This window comes from Pistacia vera, unplaced genomic scaffold, assembly GCF_008641045.1.
Source record: "Pistacia vera cultivar Batoury unplaced genomic scaffold, PisVer_v2 Contig1185, whole genome shotgun sequence".
NCBI classification, from domain to species: Eukaryota; Viridiplantae; Streptophyta; class Magnoliopsida; order Sapindales; family Anacardiaceae; genus Pistacia; species Pistacia vera.
This window is the reverse complement of record NW_022195232.1, coordinates 1-13528: the sequence shown is the minus strand read 5'-3', so window position 1 is coordinate 13528 and position 13528 is coordinate 1. Positions and strand designations below refer to the sequence as shown.

General features: G+C 31.8%; 1 protein-coding gene across 1 annotated transcript; it reads left to right on the top strand.

The window, feature by feature from the left end:
* Positions 1–3162: 3162 nt before the first annotated feature.
* On the top strand, positions 3163–9102 carry LOC116110952 (pectin acetylesterase 9-like). The gene is made up of 13 exons (XM_031397173.1): positions 3163–3412; positions 3519–3601; positions 4913–5042; positions 6858–6937; positions 7411–7497; positions 7573–7697; positions 7801–7861; positions 7962–8018; positions 8113–8190; positions 8292–8397; positions 8493–8638; positions 8750–8860; positions 8940–9102. The coding sequence occupies exons 1-13, from the start codon at positions 3259–3261 to the stop codon at positions 8946–8948; spliced, it is 1227 nt and encodes a 408-aa protein (XP_031253033.1). The 5' UTR covers positions 3163–3258; the 3' UTR covers positions 8949–9102.
* The last annotated feature ends 4426 nt before the right edge of the window (positions 9103–13528 follow it).

Below are 13528 nucleotides of genomic sequence, written 5' to 3'. Positions count from 1 at the left end.
ATCTGATCATTTTCGAGATATTCGGGATCTGAAGTTATCTTTAAATTAGTTGAACAACTATAAGGATTAGTCACGACTAGCTTGTTCTAGGTTGAGCTATAACTCAACGAGTTTATGGTAGGTTGGACAATCAGTAGAGTTGGGCTGATTCTGGGTCGAGTTATAACCTTGTAATTCTATAAGCTTGAAGGAAAAATCACACATAACAATATATATATATATTTGATGGTCGGGGTGTCAAACCAGCTTATGCACACTTCAACTAATCCTCCTAGACCTTGGAACTACCGGTCAGGTAAGAATTTCAGTGGTTACCCCCTATTAGCAACTAAGGAGAGGCACAAACTCATGACCTCTTGAGTAATACATCAAAGAATCTTATCGAATCACTACATGCTAAACCAAACTCTTTCTTTAAATTTATGTTTTTTTTTTTTTTTGACAAATACAAAATTTAATATATCAATGCACATGTACTCAAAAGAATTAAAGCATCTCCAAATCAATTTTTATATGACTCAAACTCCTTATTATAAAGAGTTTGTCCATAAAAACAAGAGTTCAATTGACTCTTTGTTCTTTAAATATAAATTAAAGAGTGAGTTTGACTCTCTACATCTAGAGAGTCAAATTTCACCCTCTCTCCCAATTTTATTTAATAAATTACAAGTTTCTATGCAGTTTATTATTAATTTTCTCACTTATTAAGTCTTTCTACTATTTATTAAGTATAATTTAGAGAGTCAATTGGATTTAAATACAAATTTTATTTTTTATATTTAGAAATTAATGAAGATGTTTTTTATTTATGTGAAATGTGTTATTTAAAATAAAGAGCACCATTGAAGATGCTCTTATAGCATCTCCAAAATACTTTTTATATGACCCAAACTTTTTATTATAAAGAGTCTATCCATAAAAACAAGAGTCCAACAGACTTTTTGTCTTTAAAATATAAATTAGAGAGTGAGTTTGACTCTTCACATTTAGAGAGTCAAATTTCACTCTCTATCCTAATTTTAATTAATAAATTACAAGTTCTTATGTATTTTATTTATTAATTCTCTCTCCCATTAAATTTCTTTCTTGAAAATAAAGAGCATCTTCATTAAATTTAAAGAGTCTGTTGGATTTGAAAAAAAATTGTGTTCTTCATATATTAAAATTAATAAAGATACTCTTTATTTATATGAAAAATACTCTTCAAAATAAAGAGCACCATTGGAGATGCTCTTATGGAATATATATTTAGTTAATAGGTGGTGGGTTGACGCAAATAAAGAGAGCCTGAAATGTAAACTATGGGCCTTCAGCCGTCTTGATGGCGTTTTGGGTTACAAGGAAATGCTTGCGATTGCATTTTCTAGGCCCATAAAAACCGTGGCAAACAAAGGAAGCCCAAAATGCATTAATATTTCTCAAAGACGTTACCAATTTAATTTAGTTATCATGGGACTGAAACAGTGAGACACAACACCTACTAAACAATCACCTTGCCAACTTATTGGAAATTAATATCTTATAAAGAGGAAATTTATTTAATTAGTTTCTCCATGTTGATTACATTCCACATGAATAACCCACATGCAACTCACGTGGGCTGTTGACATCCAGAATTGATATCAACCTAACCATTTTTAAAATCATTTTCAAATTTATAAATTACCATAATTATTATTATTATTATTTTTAAAAGAATCGTGTTTGATCCCGCTACTATGATAAAATTTGGTATGTTTATCAGATTTTGTGATTTCATATAGAAAATATAAGACCCAAAATAAGGATAAATTTACTTGGTTAGAAATGGTAAGATAATAATGCTTTGTAGGCTCCATTGAAAAATCTTATTTTTATTGAGTTACATTTGCATAAGAGTGATATTACACTTACATCATTTTCATACAACATTATATAATAAAATATAATTAGTTAATTTAAAGTTAAAATTAAACTTTTACCCAATTATATCTTGCTATATAATATTGTATGAGAAATATTGTATAAAAATAATGTATGTGTAGTATTATTCTTCGCAGAATTCACTTTTTTTTTTCTTTTTTACTTTTGAATTTTGATAGCTGGATTCAATCTGTCACTCCTTATATGCTTCCAAACTCCATTAATGAATGAAACTAACAGTGCACCTTCTGAAATCCGAATAGTAAAACATGTCAAAATCGCCTAAAACCTTGCCGACAGTAAATGTGATTTTAGAAGTTTTCTTTCTAAGTATTTATTAATTAATTATTATTAAATTTATTTCGATCATTTAAATAAATTAGATTAAAATATTGATATTGTTTGATATTAATTGATTTTTATTTGGATTTTTTCTATGTTAAGCTAAAATAAAAGCAGTGAGTGAATTAAAGTCAGAAAAAAAAAATAGATATTTTACTAGAGATCTTAAATTTCTTTTAAGAAACCATAGAATATTTGTTTTCTCTCTAGAAGAAATCTTTATTTTATGTCAATTCCATGTTTGGTTTTATACGGCATGTGATAGTCCTTTCATAAAATATCTTCATAATATCAATTTTTAGTAATAATTTTTATAAAAAAATTAGAAAATAAAAAATTATAATACAGTACCATCAACGTTTGGACCCAAGAGCAAATAATTGTGATTAATAATGACCATTGAAATTAATTTAGTTGAGCTTTAGCGGCCACTCGCGGACAAGTCACAAGTTGGGCGTATAATTCAACTGAAGACCTACCATAAAACAGACCCTAAGTGATTAACAACCTAACAAGTAACAATCACCAGCAACTGTAGACATTTTTATCCACTGAGCTCAGATAAATCAAACCAAACTGAACCTCCATCACAATTCACAAACCGTAACCAGATTGCCAGATTAGGTTTGTTACCACCATCACCAGTTGTCAGCCAGTGGACCCCACACCCACACCCACAAAACAAAATTTTCAAATTCTAACTCGTTTTTCTTTTCTTAAGACTATTTATACGCATGTCGTTTGCCATCCCATCTCACTTTCCCTCCTCAATAAGACAACGCTAAGCCACCACCACCAACTTCTCTGTTTCCCTCTTCTTCACGTTAATGTGCAGAAACCTTTGCTTTGCTTTGCATTATATATCTTCACTATATCCAAAACGCACCGTTTTGTTCACCTACAACTCTTCGGCAACTTCACTGATCTGTTTTTTCTTAAAATTTCATTTTCGATTTGATTATATTCCGTTCCCCTACATTTGGATGAAAGTTAACCGAGATCGTTGAAACGACAATGAAGTTGAATGTAGCAGTAGAGATATTAGTACTAGTACTACTAGTTCTACTAACCTCAGCGCCATGGGGCGTTTACTCGGAGTTGGACGAGCGTCCGCATCCCCTTCTCGTGGGCATGACTCTGGTTCAAAACGCTTCAGCTCTTGGTGCCTGTAAGCGGCTTTCTCAATCACAATTATTATTATTTTTTTTTTGGAAAGAAAATCAACTTTAAAAAGTAATGCAATAAATAATGAATTATCATTTTGTTTTGGTCAGTTTGTTTGGACGGCAGTTTACCGGCCTATCATCTGCACAAAGGATTCGGTGCTGGAGAGCGCAACTGGTTGCTACAATTTGAGGTAATTAATTTATTTAATAACAAAAAAAGAAACATCTAATTATACTTTTTTTTAACTTTTTAATCATTTCAAATTGAATTTTTGCTAGTAAATAATAATTAAAAAGTTGAAGAGAACAGCAATAACAAAAAACATGACTGCATTTTGCCAAATGGTAACTGAGTATTTTGGATCAGAATTCAGAACGATTGTGGTCCTTTTATTGGTTCGATGGTCGCTGCTGAATGATTGGTTATTTCTGAAACCAATACGACATCGTTGCCGCTTTATTTTCTAGTGTCTCGTGTATTTTTTACTTTTGCAACTTGCTTTACTTGCCGTTCGCTTTATTGTGTGCGCTGCCGATTTGGTGGTCTATAATAGGCCCAACATCAGTGAAATATTTGCTTACGGTTTCATTATTTGTTCATATTTTAATTTCGGGTGAAATTTAGGACTTCGGTTCGAATCAGCCCGAAATTCTATGAGATAAATCCTGATTATTTTATTTGTTACCGGACTTTCCAGATATATGCGTTAATCAACTTGATCTTTTTTTTTAATTAATTCTTTTAAAAATTAAAGGTGATTGCGACATATCTAGGTTTATATGATCAATTACTAGGAAGTTACAAGAGCAAATTATTATTGGGTAGTCCAATGGTTTGATAAAAATTTTTAAATGTATTATTTAAAAGGTCATGGGTTAATTCTCTCTTTAATTATTAATAAAGATAGTCACTTAAATTTATATTCGATCAATAGTTCTAAGATCTAGGAGATTATTTGGATGTATTTTTTAAGAGATTCTGAGTAATTATTTATCGATTATTAATAGAGATAATCATTAAAATTCTTATTTGATCGATAATTTTAAAGTATTGTATTATTTAAGAAGTTTTATTTCTTGATTGGTAATAAGAATAGTAGTTTTTAAAATAGTTCAAACATAATATTATAATAATTTTATTACATTTTTTTTCACATAAACGACTTTCATTTTGAAAGCACTTTCAATTTAAAAAAGACATTTCACTCTTCTTAAATGTTTTAACTCAAATTTCGAAGTATTGAGATGACTTGTGTTTGATTTGATGTTGAAACTTCATGGGTCCTCACACGCAGACGTAAACCTGAAGGATCATGCAATTATCTATATCCACAGCCGAATGTTCCCAGATAACAAAATTAATTATAAGTGACAGGAACATGGGAATAATCCATCTACATCAAACTTTAAGTGCAAGGAAAAATTTATGGGCAATGACAACAGAATAAATGAATTTAGTGAGTTGGTGAGTTTTTTTAATTTATGATGATCTACGTTATCAGGGTGGTGGGTGGTGTAATGATATTCCATCATGTTTAGAGAGAGCCAAAACGCGCCGTGGATCAACACGTTACATGACCAAATGGGAGGCCTTTTCTGGAATCCTAAGCAACAATGCCTCTCTCAATCCAGGTACTTTATAAGTTTTATTACTATAATATTATCAAAATTAAATAATTAACGCTTAATGTGGATTGTTTTGTATTTATTCAACTGTATAACCTGGTGAGTTTAAATTCTGCATTCGAATGTTATATTTCAGGGGGTAACATAAGTAATTTAATAGAATTCTAGTCTAGGTTAGTTAAATAAGTTGTTTAACCCGGAGGGGTTGGCTTCGCGATAAAAAATATTTGTTCTATTCCTTAAGTTTATAGGTTCAAACTTTGGAACCAATTATTACAATAATATTTTAACTTATCTGGTCCTTTGAGTTTGGACTGATAGAGTATCCAATGGACCCCAGATATTAGTTAAGCTGGCTCACATATTCTAGTTATCAGAAAAAAAAATTAAAAAAACCATAACAGAAAACAAGTGGGGGTGTTTATAATTAATTTGTCAATTTTTTAGAGGGATCATCAGCCCCCATTCACTCCTTAACATGTCCCACCTTAGAATCGGAAAATATCTTGAGAAACCGTTTATCCTTCTCAATTTTGATTGCTGAAAAAAAGTCATATGGAAAACTATAAAATAAGGTCATATGGTTAGTTCTAATCATGTGTTTTACATATATGGACATAGCAAAAACATATAATTTTTATTACAGTAATCTTAATGTTATTTGTTACAATTACAATTTATTGATAGAAAAGATTAAAAGAAACAAAATTTCAATGAATGTTTGATTAATTTTTTATGATTTTAACTATATTCACCTCTTCTGCTTATATAATTGTTGATATTGAAATAATTAAATATTTTATTTTTTCGCACTTTAATATATGAGATGTATTAACAAAACACACGGGAAGTTTTGTGACTTTTTCCCTTTATTTTGGCTCCAATTTCGCCAAGTAAATGGGTATAATAATTGATATTGACCATTAAATGAGAATCTTATACGATCCATATAATTGAGGATTTTTACCTGCCTCTATAATGACATTACTTACTCGTGTACAGTGTCGACTGTAACTATTGACAGAGTTTACGTTTTGACTATGTGACTCCAGACTTACAGCGTTAACTCTTTTTCCACGTCCTCTTTTACCAGATTCTGTTAAGTTAAAACTGACTGAGAAAAACAAGTTTTTCTCGCGCCTTTTCACAACTCAACATACTATTATTGATTACACTTTTTGCATGTAGCACTGTAGCAGATCTGGTATTTGAATTACTGGACATCAATGTCCTCGAACACCGGAAATCTAATGAGTTCTCGTGACATGTTCATGTTCCTATCATCCTTTATTGTCCCTTTCACGTGATTAATAATACTTCAACCCAAAAGCACTAGCGGACAGACAGCTATGGCTTGTTGCACAGATTTAGCTTCTGCCACTCTTAGTCTTTTTGACAGCCTTGACCCTTGAGACTTGTAATGACAATCGTGACCTGACCTGACCTTCCATGTTCTTAACTTTTTTAATAGTTCTCTTTGAAGTGGAGTAGGTGACATTTCTATTTCAGCACAGTTCATTTAGATTGTTCATTTTATAGAATCTTTGACATAAGAAATGTTCCTTCCAGAAGTAGACATAAAAAATGTCAATGGCTGAGTAAGTCACATGGATCTTCTCTAATTTTATCGATCTATATGGCCTGCTGGTATAGAGAACCTACCATGTTTCATATTGGAAGATGACAAAATGTTTTCTCTTCACCTTTATATCTCAACTGCTCTGCTCTATATATATGGACAACAATGCACATGTCAATCTATTAAATTCTGTTATCTTCTCCTCATTAAATGTACTAACAAAAATTCTGATTATGAATCAGATTTCTACAACTGGAATCGAGTAAAAATTAGATATTGTGATGGAGGATCGTTTGCCGGAAATGCCAAGTTTGACAACGGGGTAACTTTCTCACCCGAATTTTCTTTCTCTTATACATTCCTGCTCTTTAATTGGTAAGATCCCATTGGTCTAAACCGAAGAATTTTGGACAACTCAAATGTTTTAAGCACTCAAATAACCCTAAACACAATAATGAATGAGCAATAAATGAAGTCTATTTATCAACAAATATGCTATAAACAATAAATATGATTTATCTCAAATTTTATCATGATAATGGACGATGAAGTATATGATTTTTGATAGTGTAAAATGAGTTAATACATTGATAAAAGAAGTTCAATAGCATTGCATTTTCAAGTGATTTATATTATTTTTTTTGTTAACGTAGTGTCATTGGCATTGTATATCAAATCGCAAGTGAGGGAGGCAGTTATAATTATTTCTTGTTTTATCCTGCTTTCCACTTTCCAGGGGAAAGACTAGCTTTTGTGCTCAATTTTAACTAATTCATTGGTGTAAATGAATGACAGACGTCATTACTTTATTTCAGAGGACAAAAAATTTGGGATGCAATCATTCGTGATCTTCTACCTAAAGGATTGGCAAATGCTAGAAAGGTATGAACTAATGATACAATGCTGTCCATGTTAATTTGATGTGAGCTTGAACCATTGACTCAATTTCTTCTTCAGGCTTTGCTTTCAGGTTGCTCTGCTGGGGGCTTAGCAACCTTTGTGCATTGCGACAACTTCGCGAAGATTTTACCAAGGAATGCCAGTGTGAAATGCTTGAGCGACGCTGGATTTTTCTTGGATGAGTAAGAGTTTCTCTCATAAAATTTAGCTGTGCTCTGAAGTATTAATTTCATCTCTTGCTTGAAATGTTACTTAATCCCCTTTATTACCCCTATAACTTTACAGAAGAGACATAAGTTTTAACCATACTATGAGATTCTTCTACAAAGCACTTGTTGAACTACAGGTAAAGCTTCATTTTACAAAGCTCTATTGTTAAGCATATAATCTTCACTGTGTTTCTTGAATTGAAATTTTCATATTCACATACGAGAAATGTATTACAGGGGATAGAACAAAATCTGAATCAAAACTGCACCAAATCCCTTATCTTTCCGGACCTGGTATGAATTTTCCATTCAAATGTATTATTAGCTCAGCACGGCGTGACCTCATTTGTATATTGCATTGTTTACATTTTACTTTGTTGTTCTGCAGTGTTTCTTCCCACAGTATGCCTTGAAGTATATTACGACACCTTATTTCATTTTGAACTCAGCATATGATGTATATCAAGTAAATTTCCTCTGTTTTCATTGATCTGAGACATTTACATCCATTTTGTTGATCTAGTTGCTATAGAGTATATTAAGAGTGTGATTCAAAATGTGTAACAGTTTCATCATATATTGGTTCCACCTTCTGCTGATTTGCGCGGACACTGGAATCACTGCAAGCTTAATCCAGCAGCATGTAACACAAACCAGATAGATGTACTGCAAGGTATTTAAATCTTTGTTTTAGTGATTGCTATTTAAACATAAATTTCCATTTGGTCAGCTCTACATCCCCCAGTAGTAATGTTTTATTTTTCTCAGGTTTCAGGCGTGACATGCTTCTAGCTTTGAGATTATTCAATTATTCAAGACGTGGCGGAATGTTCATAAATTCATGCTTCGCTCATTGCCAAAGCGAGTCACAAGATACATGGTTTGCCGTTGATTCCCCAAGAATACACAATAAGGTAATGCAGCTTACCATAAATTCTATAAAACATATGCCAATAAACAGTTCATTGTGATGCATTTACTCGGAAATGTACTTCAACTTGTAAAATATGCACTGCCTTTTCCAGGCAATTGCAGAAGCAGTTGGTGATTGGTACTTTGGCAGAAGGGTAACCAAGGAGATTGACTGTGCATATCCTTGTGACAATTCTTGCCATAACCTTATACCGGAGGTTCAGGTAATGTTCATATGATTTCAATACTTATAAAACGAGAGGGAGCTCATAGTGCCACTATACTGAAGATCTATCATTGCAGGTGCAATAGATGAAGAGCAAAAAGTGCAGGTCCAACACATTATTTAGATGGTAAATAATTCTTGCGTTCAGAAAGTGGAAGATGCTACTACGTACTTTACTTAATCAGAAAAGGATAATCAAAGTATTCATACAAGAAGCAAAAAAAAAAAAGCCATTGCATACACATACTTATTACCAAATTACAGATAAAAATATTCAGAATTTTACCAAATTTATCAATTGATAAAAGTTTATTTTTTCTCGACCAAATTTTAGGAAGATATAGTTCAACACAGAAGTTGAATCTTCAAGCTTGTAACTAATTGGAATTTGTATTCTTGGTGCAACATCATAATGGTTGTAGTCTTTTCTTTTTGTGGGATTGGATTCTTGTTCTGTAATTTTAAAACAGTATATAATGATATTTGCCTGTGTGTATTTAAATGTCATTTTAAATCAGTATGATAACCAGAACTAATCTAAAGCGTTTAATAGCAGCTAACCTCTTTCTATAGACGGTTTGATAGATGAAAAAATTGAAGTGGTAGGGCCATTGCTTTATATTCCTTTTGGCAATCAATGTCTTTACAATGACATTTTCTAGTAATATACTAATAATATGTTACATGAAATGATATGTCATTTCAAGGGATGACACTTTGTTGGAGAATATATTCATCATCATCAATCTAGGGATACAGAGATAAGAGTAAACAACATATTTCCACCCGGGATTTAGCAAAATCCTAATTTAATACCCCTGATTACATTTATTTCATATTTATATCCTTAAACGAACACCATTAGTGACTATTGGAGGTGGTCGGAAACGAAGAGTGAGGTCGGCCAGTGAAGGTATGAGTTTTCTAGAGGAGGTTGTGAAAAGTCCAACGATGATCTCAGAAGTAATTTTAGACTTCAAAATCAATCAGAAAAAGCCAAAAACTGTCGGCTTGGACGGTACTAATGTGAGTCCTTTTTTGCTAACATGAGCCCCATATTCTATCAAAGAAAGCATTGACGCACTTTAGCGTGCTAACGTGTGCCGCACTATAATGAAAAATTATGCTAAAGTACGCTATGCTACAGTAAAAAGTTAGAAATATGTTAAAATAAATAAAATAATACTAGTTTAAGGGTGAAAATCTAGAATAAAGGCAATTAAAGGTATCAACTTGAGATTTCGTTAAACCTTAGGTGGGTATATGTTGTTCCCCGTTTGCTCAAATATTAATTATTTAAGTAATTAATCTTATCAGTGGTGGACTTTTGCCTTAGGTGGTCATCACGCTCACGAAATCCCGTTAAAACTTTTAAAGCCCTTTATATATATATATATATATATATCCTTTTTTGCTAACATGAACCCCATATTCTATCAAAGAAAGCATTGACGCATTTTAACGTGCTAACGTGTGCCGCACTATAACGAAAAATTATGCTAAAATACGTTATGCTACAGTAAAAAGTTAGAAATATGTTAAAATAAATAAAATAATACTACTTTAAGAGTGAAAATCTAGAATAAATACAATTAAAGATATCAACTTGAGATTTCGTTAAACCTTGAGTGAGTATATGTTGTTACCCGTTTGCTCAAATATTAATTATTTAAGTAATTAATCTTATCAGTGGTGGACTTTTGCCTTAGGTGGTCATCACGCCCACGAAATCCCGTTAAAACTTTTAAAGCCCTTTATATAATATATATATTATATATATTTATATATATAATATAATATATAGATATATATATATTAATATATATATTAATATATATATTGATTGTCATACAATACATTTTGAAACTCATAGTTTCCTCCATCTTTACACCTAGGATGACAACTAGGATTTATGGTTTAATAAATTAATCAAATTGTTCAATCTTGATATGTTAGATTTGTAATTATTACTCCACCTATAATTAATAATTAATAAAACATATTAGACCTGTATTAATAATTAATAATTAATAATAATAATAATAATTTATAGGTGCATTACATTAGTATGATTCACATATAGTCAAATTTTATTGGTGATGATATAGACAAATATTGATTACTGTGTTAGAGCATCTCCAATGGTACTTTTTATTTTAAAGAGTATTTTTCATATAAATAAAGAACATTTTTATTGATTTTTAAATATAAAAGACAAAATTCTTTTTCAAATCCAATACTCTTTAAATTTTAGGAGAGAGAATATGTTTTTTCAAGAAAGAAACATAATAAGAGAGATAAATCATAAATAAAATGCATAGTAACTTGAAATTTATTATTCAAAATTATGATAGAGAGTGAAATTTGACTCTCTAAATGTGGAGAGTTAAACTCACTCCTTAATTTATATTTAAAGAATAAAGAGTCAGTTGGACTCTTATTTCTATAGATAAACTCTTTATAATAAATATTGAGTCATATAAAAAATCATTTAGAGATACTCTTAATATTTCAAAAGTCTAATAAAAAGATACATAGGGGGCGTTTGGTTCAAGGAATGTTGGATTACTAGAAAGTTAAATTACTTTAAAAATTATTAAGAATCTTTAGGAAAATGTGTTTGATTAATTGGTGGGTATGTTATTTAAATTATTGAATTGTCCTCTAATTAAATATTATTTTTATATTATTTTTTTAATATTGATTGTTATTTGGAATATTATAACCCCCTTGCATTTAAAAACTTGGCAAAAACGATCCCATAATAAAAGTTTGGAAAATCAACAAAGCACCCCTACCAACCCAGCCATTGCCTGCCGCGGGCAACCACCGCTGGCCGTCGGCAACCTAATGGCACATGGAAGGAAGGAAATGGCCTCCGTGCACTGTATGGCCATTTTCGGCCAGAGATCTGGCCGTCGACGGCCATTGATCTGGCCATCAACGACCAGATCAATGACGGATCTAGCCTTTAACAACTAGATTAGATCTGGTTGTCAATGGGCGTATGACGGCCATTTTCGGCCTTCCGTGTGCTGTTCCAATGGCAACGGCGGCGGTTGTCGGCGGCAGGTGGGTTGGGGTGGTGGCTTGGGTGGGTTGCAATTTGTTTTGAATTCAAGGGTAATTTTTTTCAAAAAGTTAATTAATTGGGGTGAAATAGTAAAAGTCATATTCATGTAAATAAATTAAAAAATAAGGGTATTATTGTTCTAAAATTTGATTAATAAGGGATATAATTGTAACAAAAAAAGATAATCAAGGTAATCTTAGAATACCTAAGAAAATGGAGGTAATCAGATTACTTCCAATATTACAAATAGTAACCACTATTGGTATTTGAAGATTATCGGTGTTGTGCCTAAAAAATCGCACTGATATCAGCACCAACCAATTAGAGTTCAGGAAGGTTTTATACCGTCTGAGAGCTGCCACGTCGCCCCAAGACAGAAGGGATACAGTTGTCACCAATCCAGCAGATTCAAGTTTTGTCTATGAGTGGATAAGGACCGCACACCTGTCCCAATTTTATCAAAATAAAAAGATAAGAATTAAGGAGTGATCCCTACGTGTCAGGGCAACTTGCAAAAACATTCATTACATTGACCTAAAAGGTGTATAAATGAGCACCTCTCTTCACGAAAAGGGGGGTTGGACATATGAGAGCTAGACACAGATTTGAGCTTTATTATTTCTCTCTATAAGCAAAGTATTTCTTCATCTTTGTATGTCTTACGGGTAATATTATAGAAATAGTCAGAGAATAATAAAATAACAGTGGATGTAGGAGTTGCTTTAAGCATCCGAACCACTATAAAAACATTTTTTGTTAGTCTATTATTTATGTTTCTATAACATATATAATCTCAACACCATATTCAAATCTCATGGATCCATCACGTGTAATTTCTAAGACTCTCTTAGTACTTTGCACGTGCGAGTCATTGGTGTCCAAAATCAAGCATCAACAGTTTGGTGGCCCATGCAGGTCTCAAACCTGCATCCAAGCTCTCTAATAGCGTGGCTAGATCATAGATTGCACGCGTCAGAGTTCTCCGATCGCGTGGCCAAATCGCAAATCGCATGTATTGAGAACAAAAATGGTAATCATGTTTATAGCAAAAAATGGTAATCAGCCTAGATTTTGGTGATTTAATAGCACACAATTGAGAAGAGGAATCTGATAATACTCCCAAGTCTACATATTTCAGTTTCATGTCGCGAAAGTCTACCCTTATAGTTATATCCTTATAGTTATATCATATTAGTTATCTTTAGTTCAACAAACTCTCTAAAAGATGGAGAAAATAGGATGAGTTGATTCTCAAATGTAATTTAGATTTTGGTTTTTTTTTAAGGGAAGGGGCTATTACAATACTCATCAAGATACTCTTATTTCTCCTTTATAAATGTATCTGTTTTTTTTTTTGGCCCCCTTATTTATCAAATTTTATATTTTGGTCACCATGAATATAAATTACACACAAATATAATTTGATTGAAAATGATTTGGTGGTTGATTATAATCATACGTTAAAAAGGAGCCACTAATAAGTACAGACTTTTCATAGATTGAAATAATAAAATAATACTCAATTGACCCACTATACAACAAATTCTCCATGAAGGATTTAGAAATCAATACATTTCATGCAAGGACAAATCC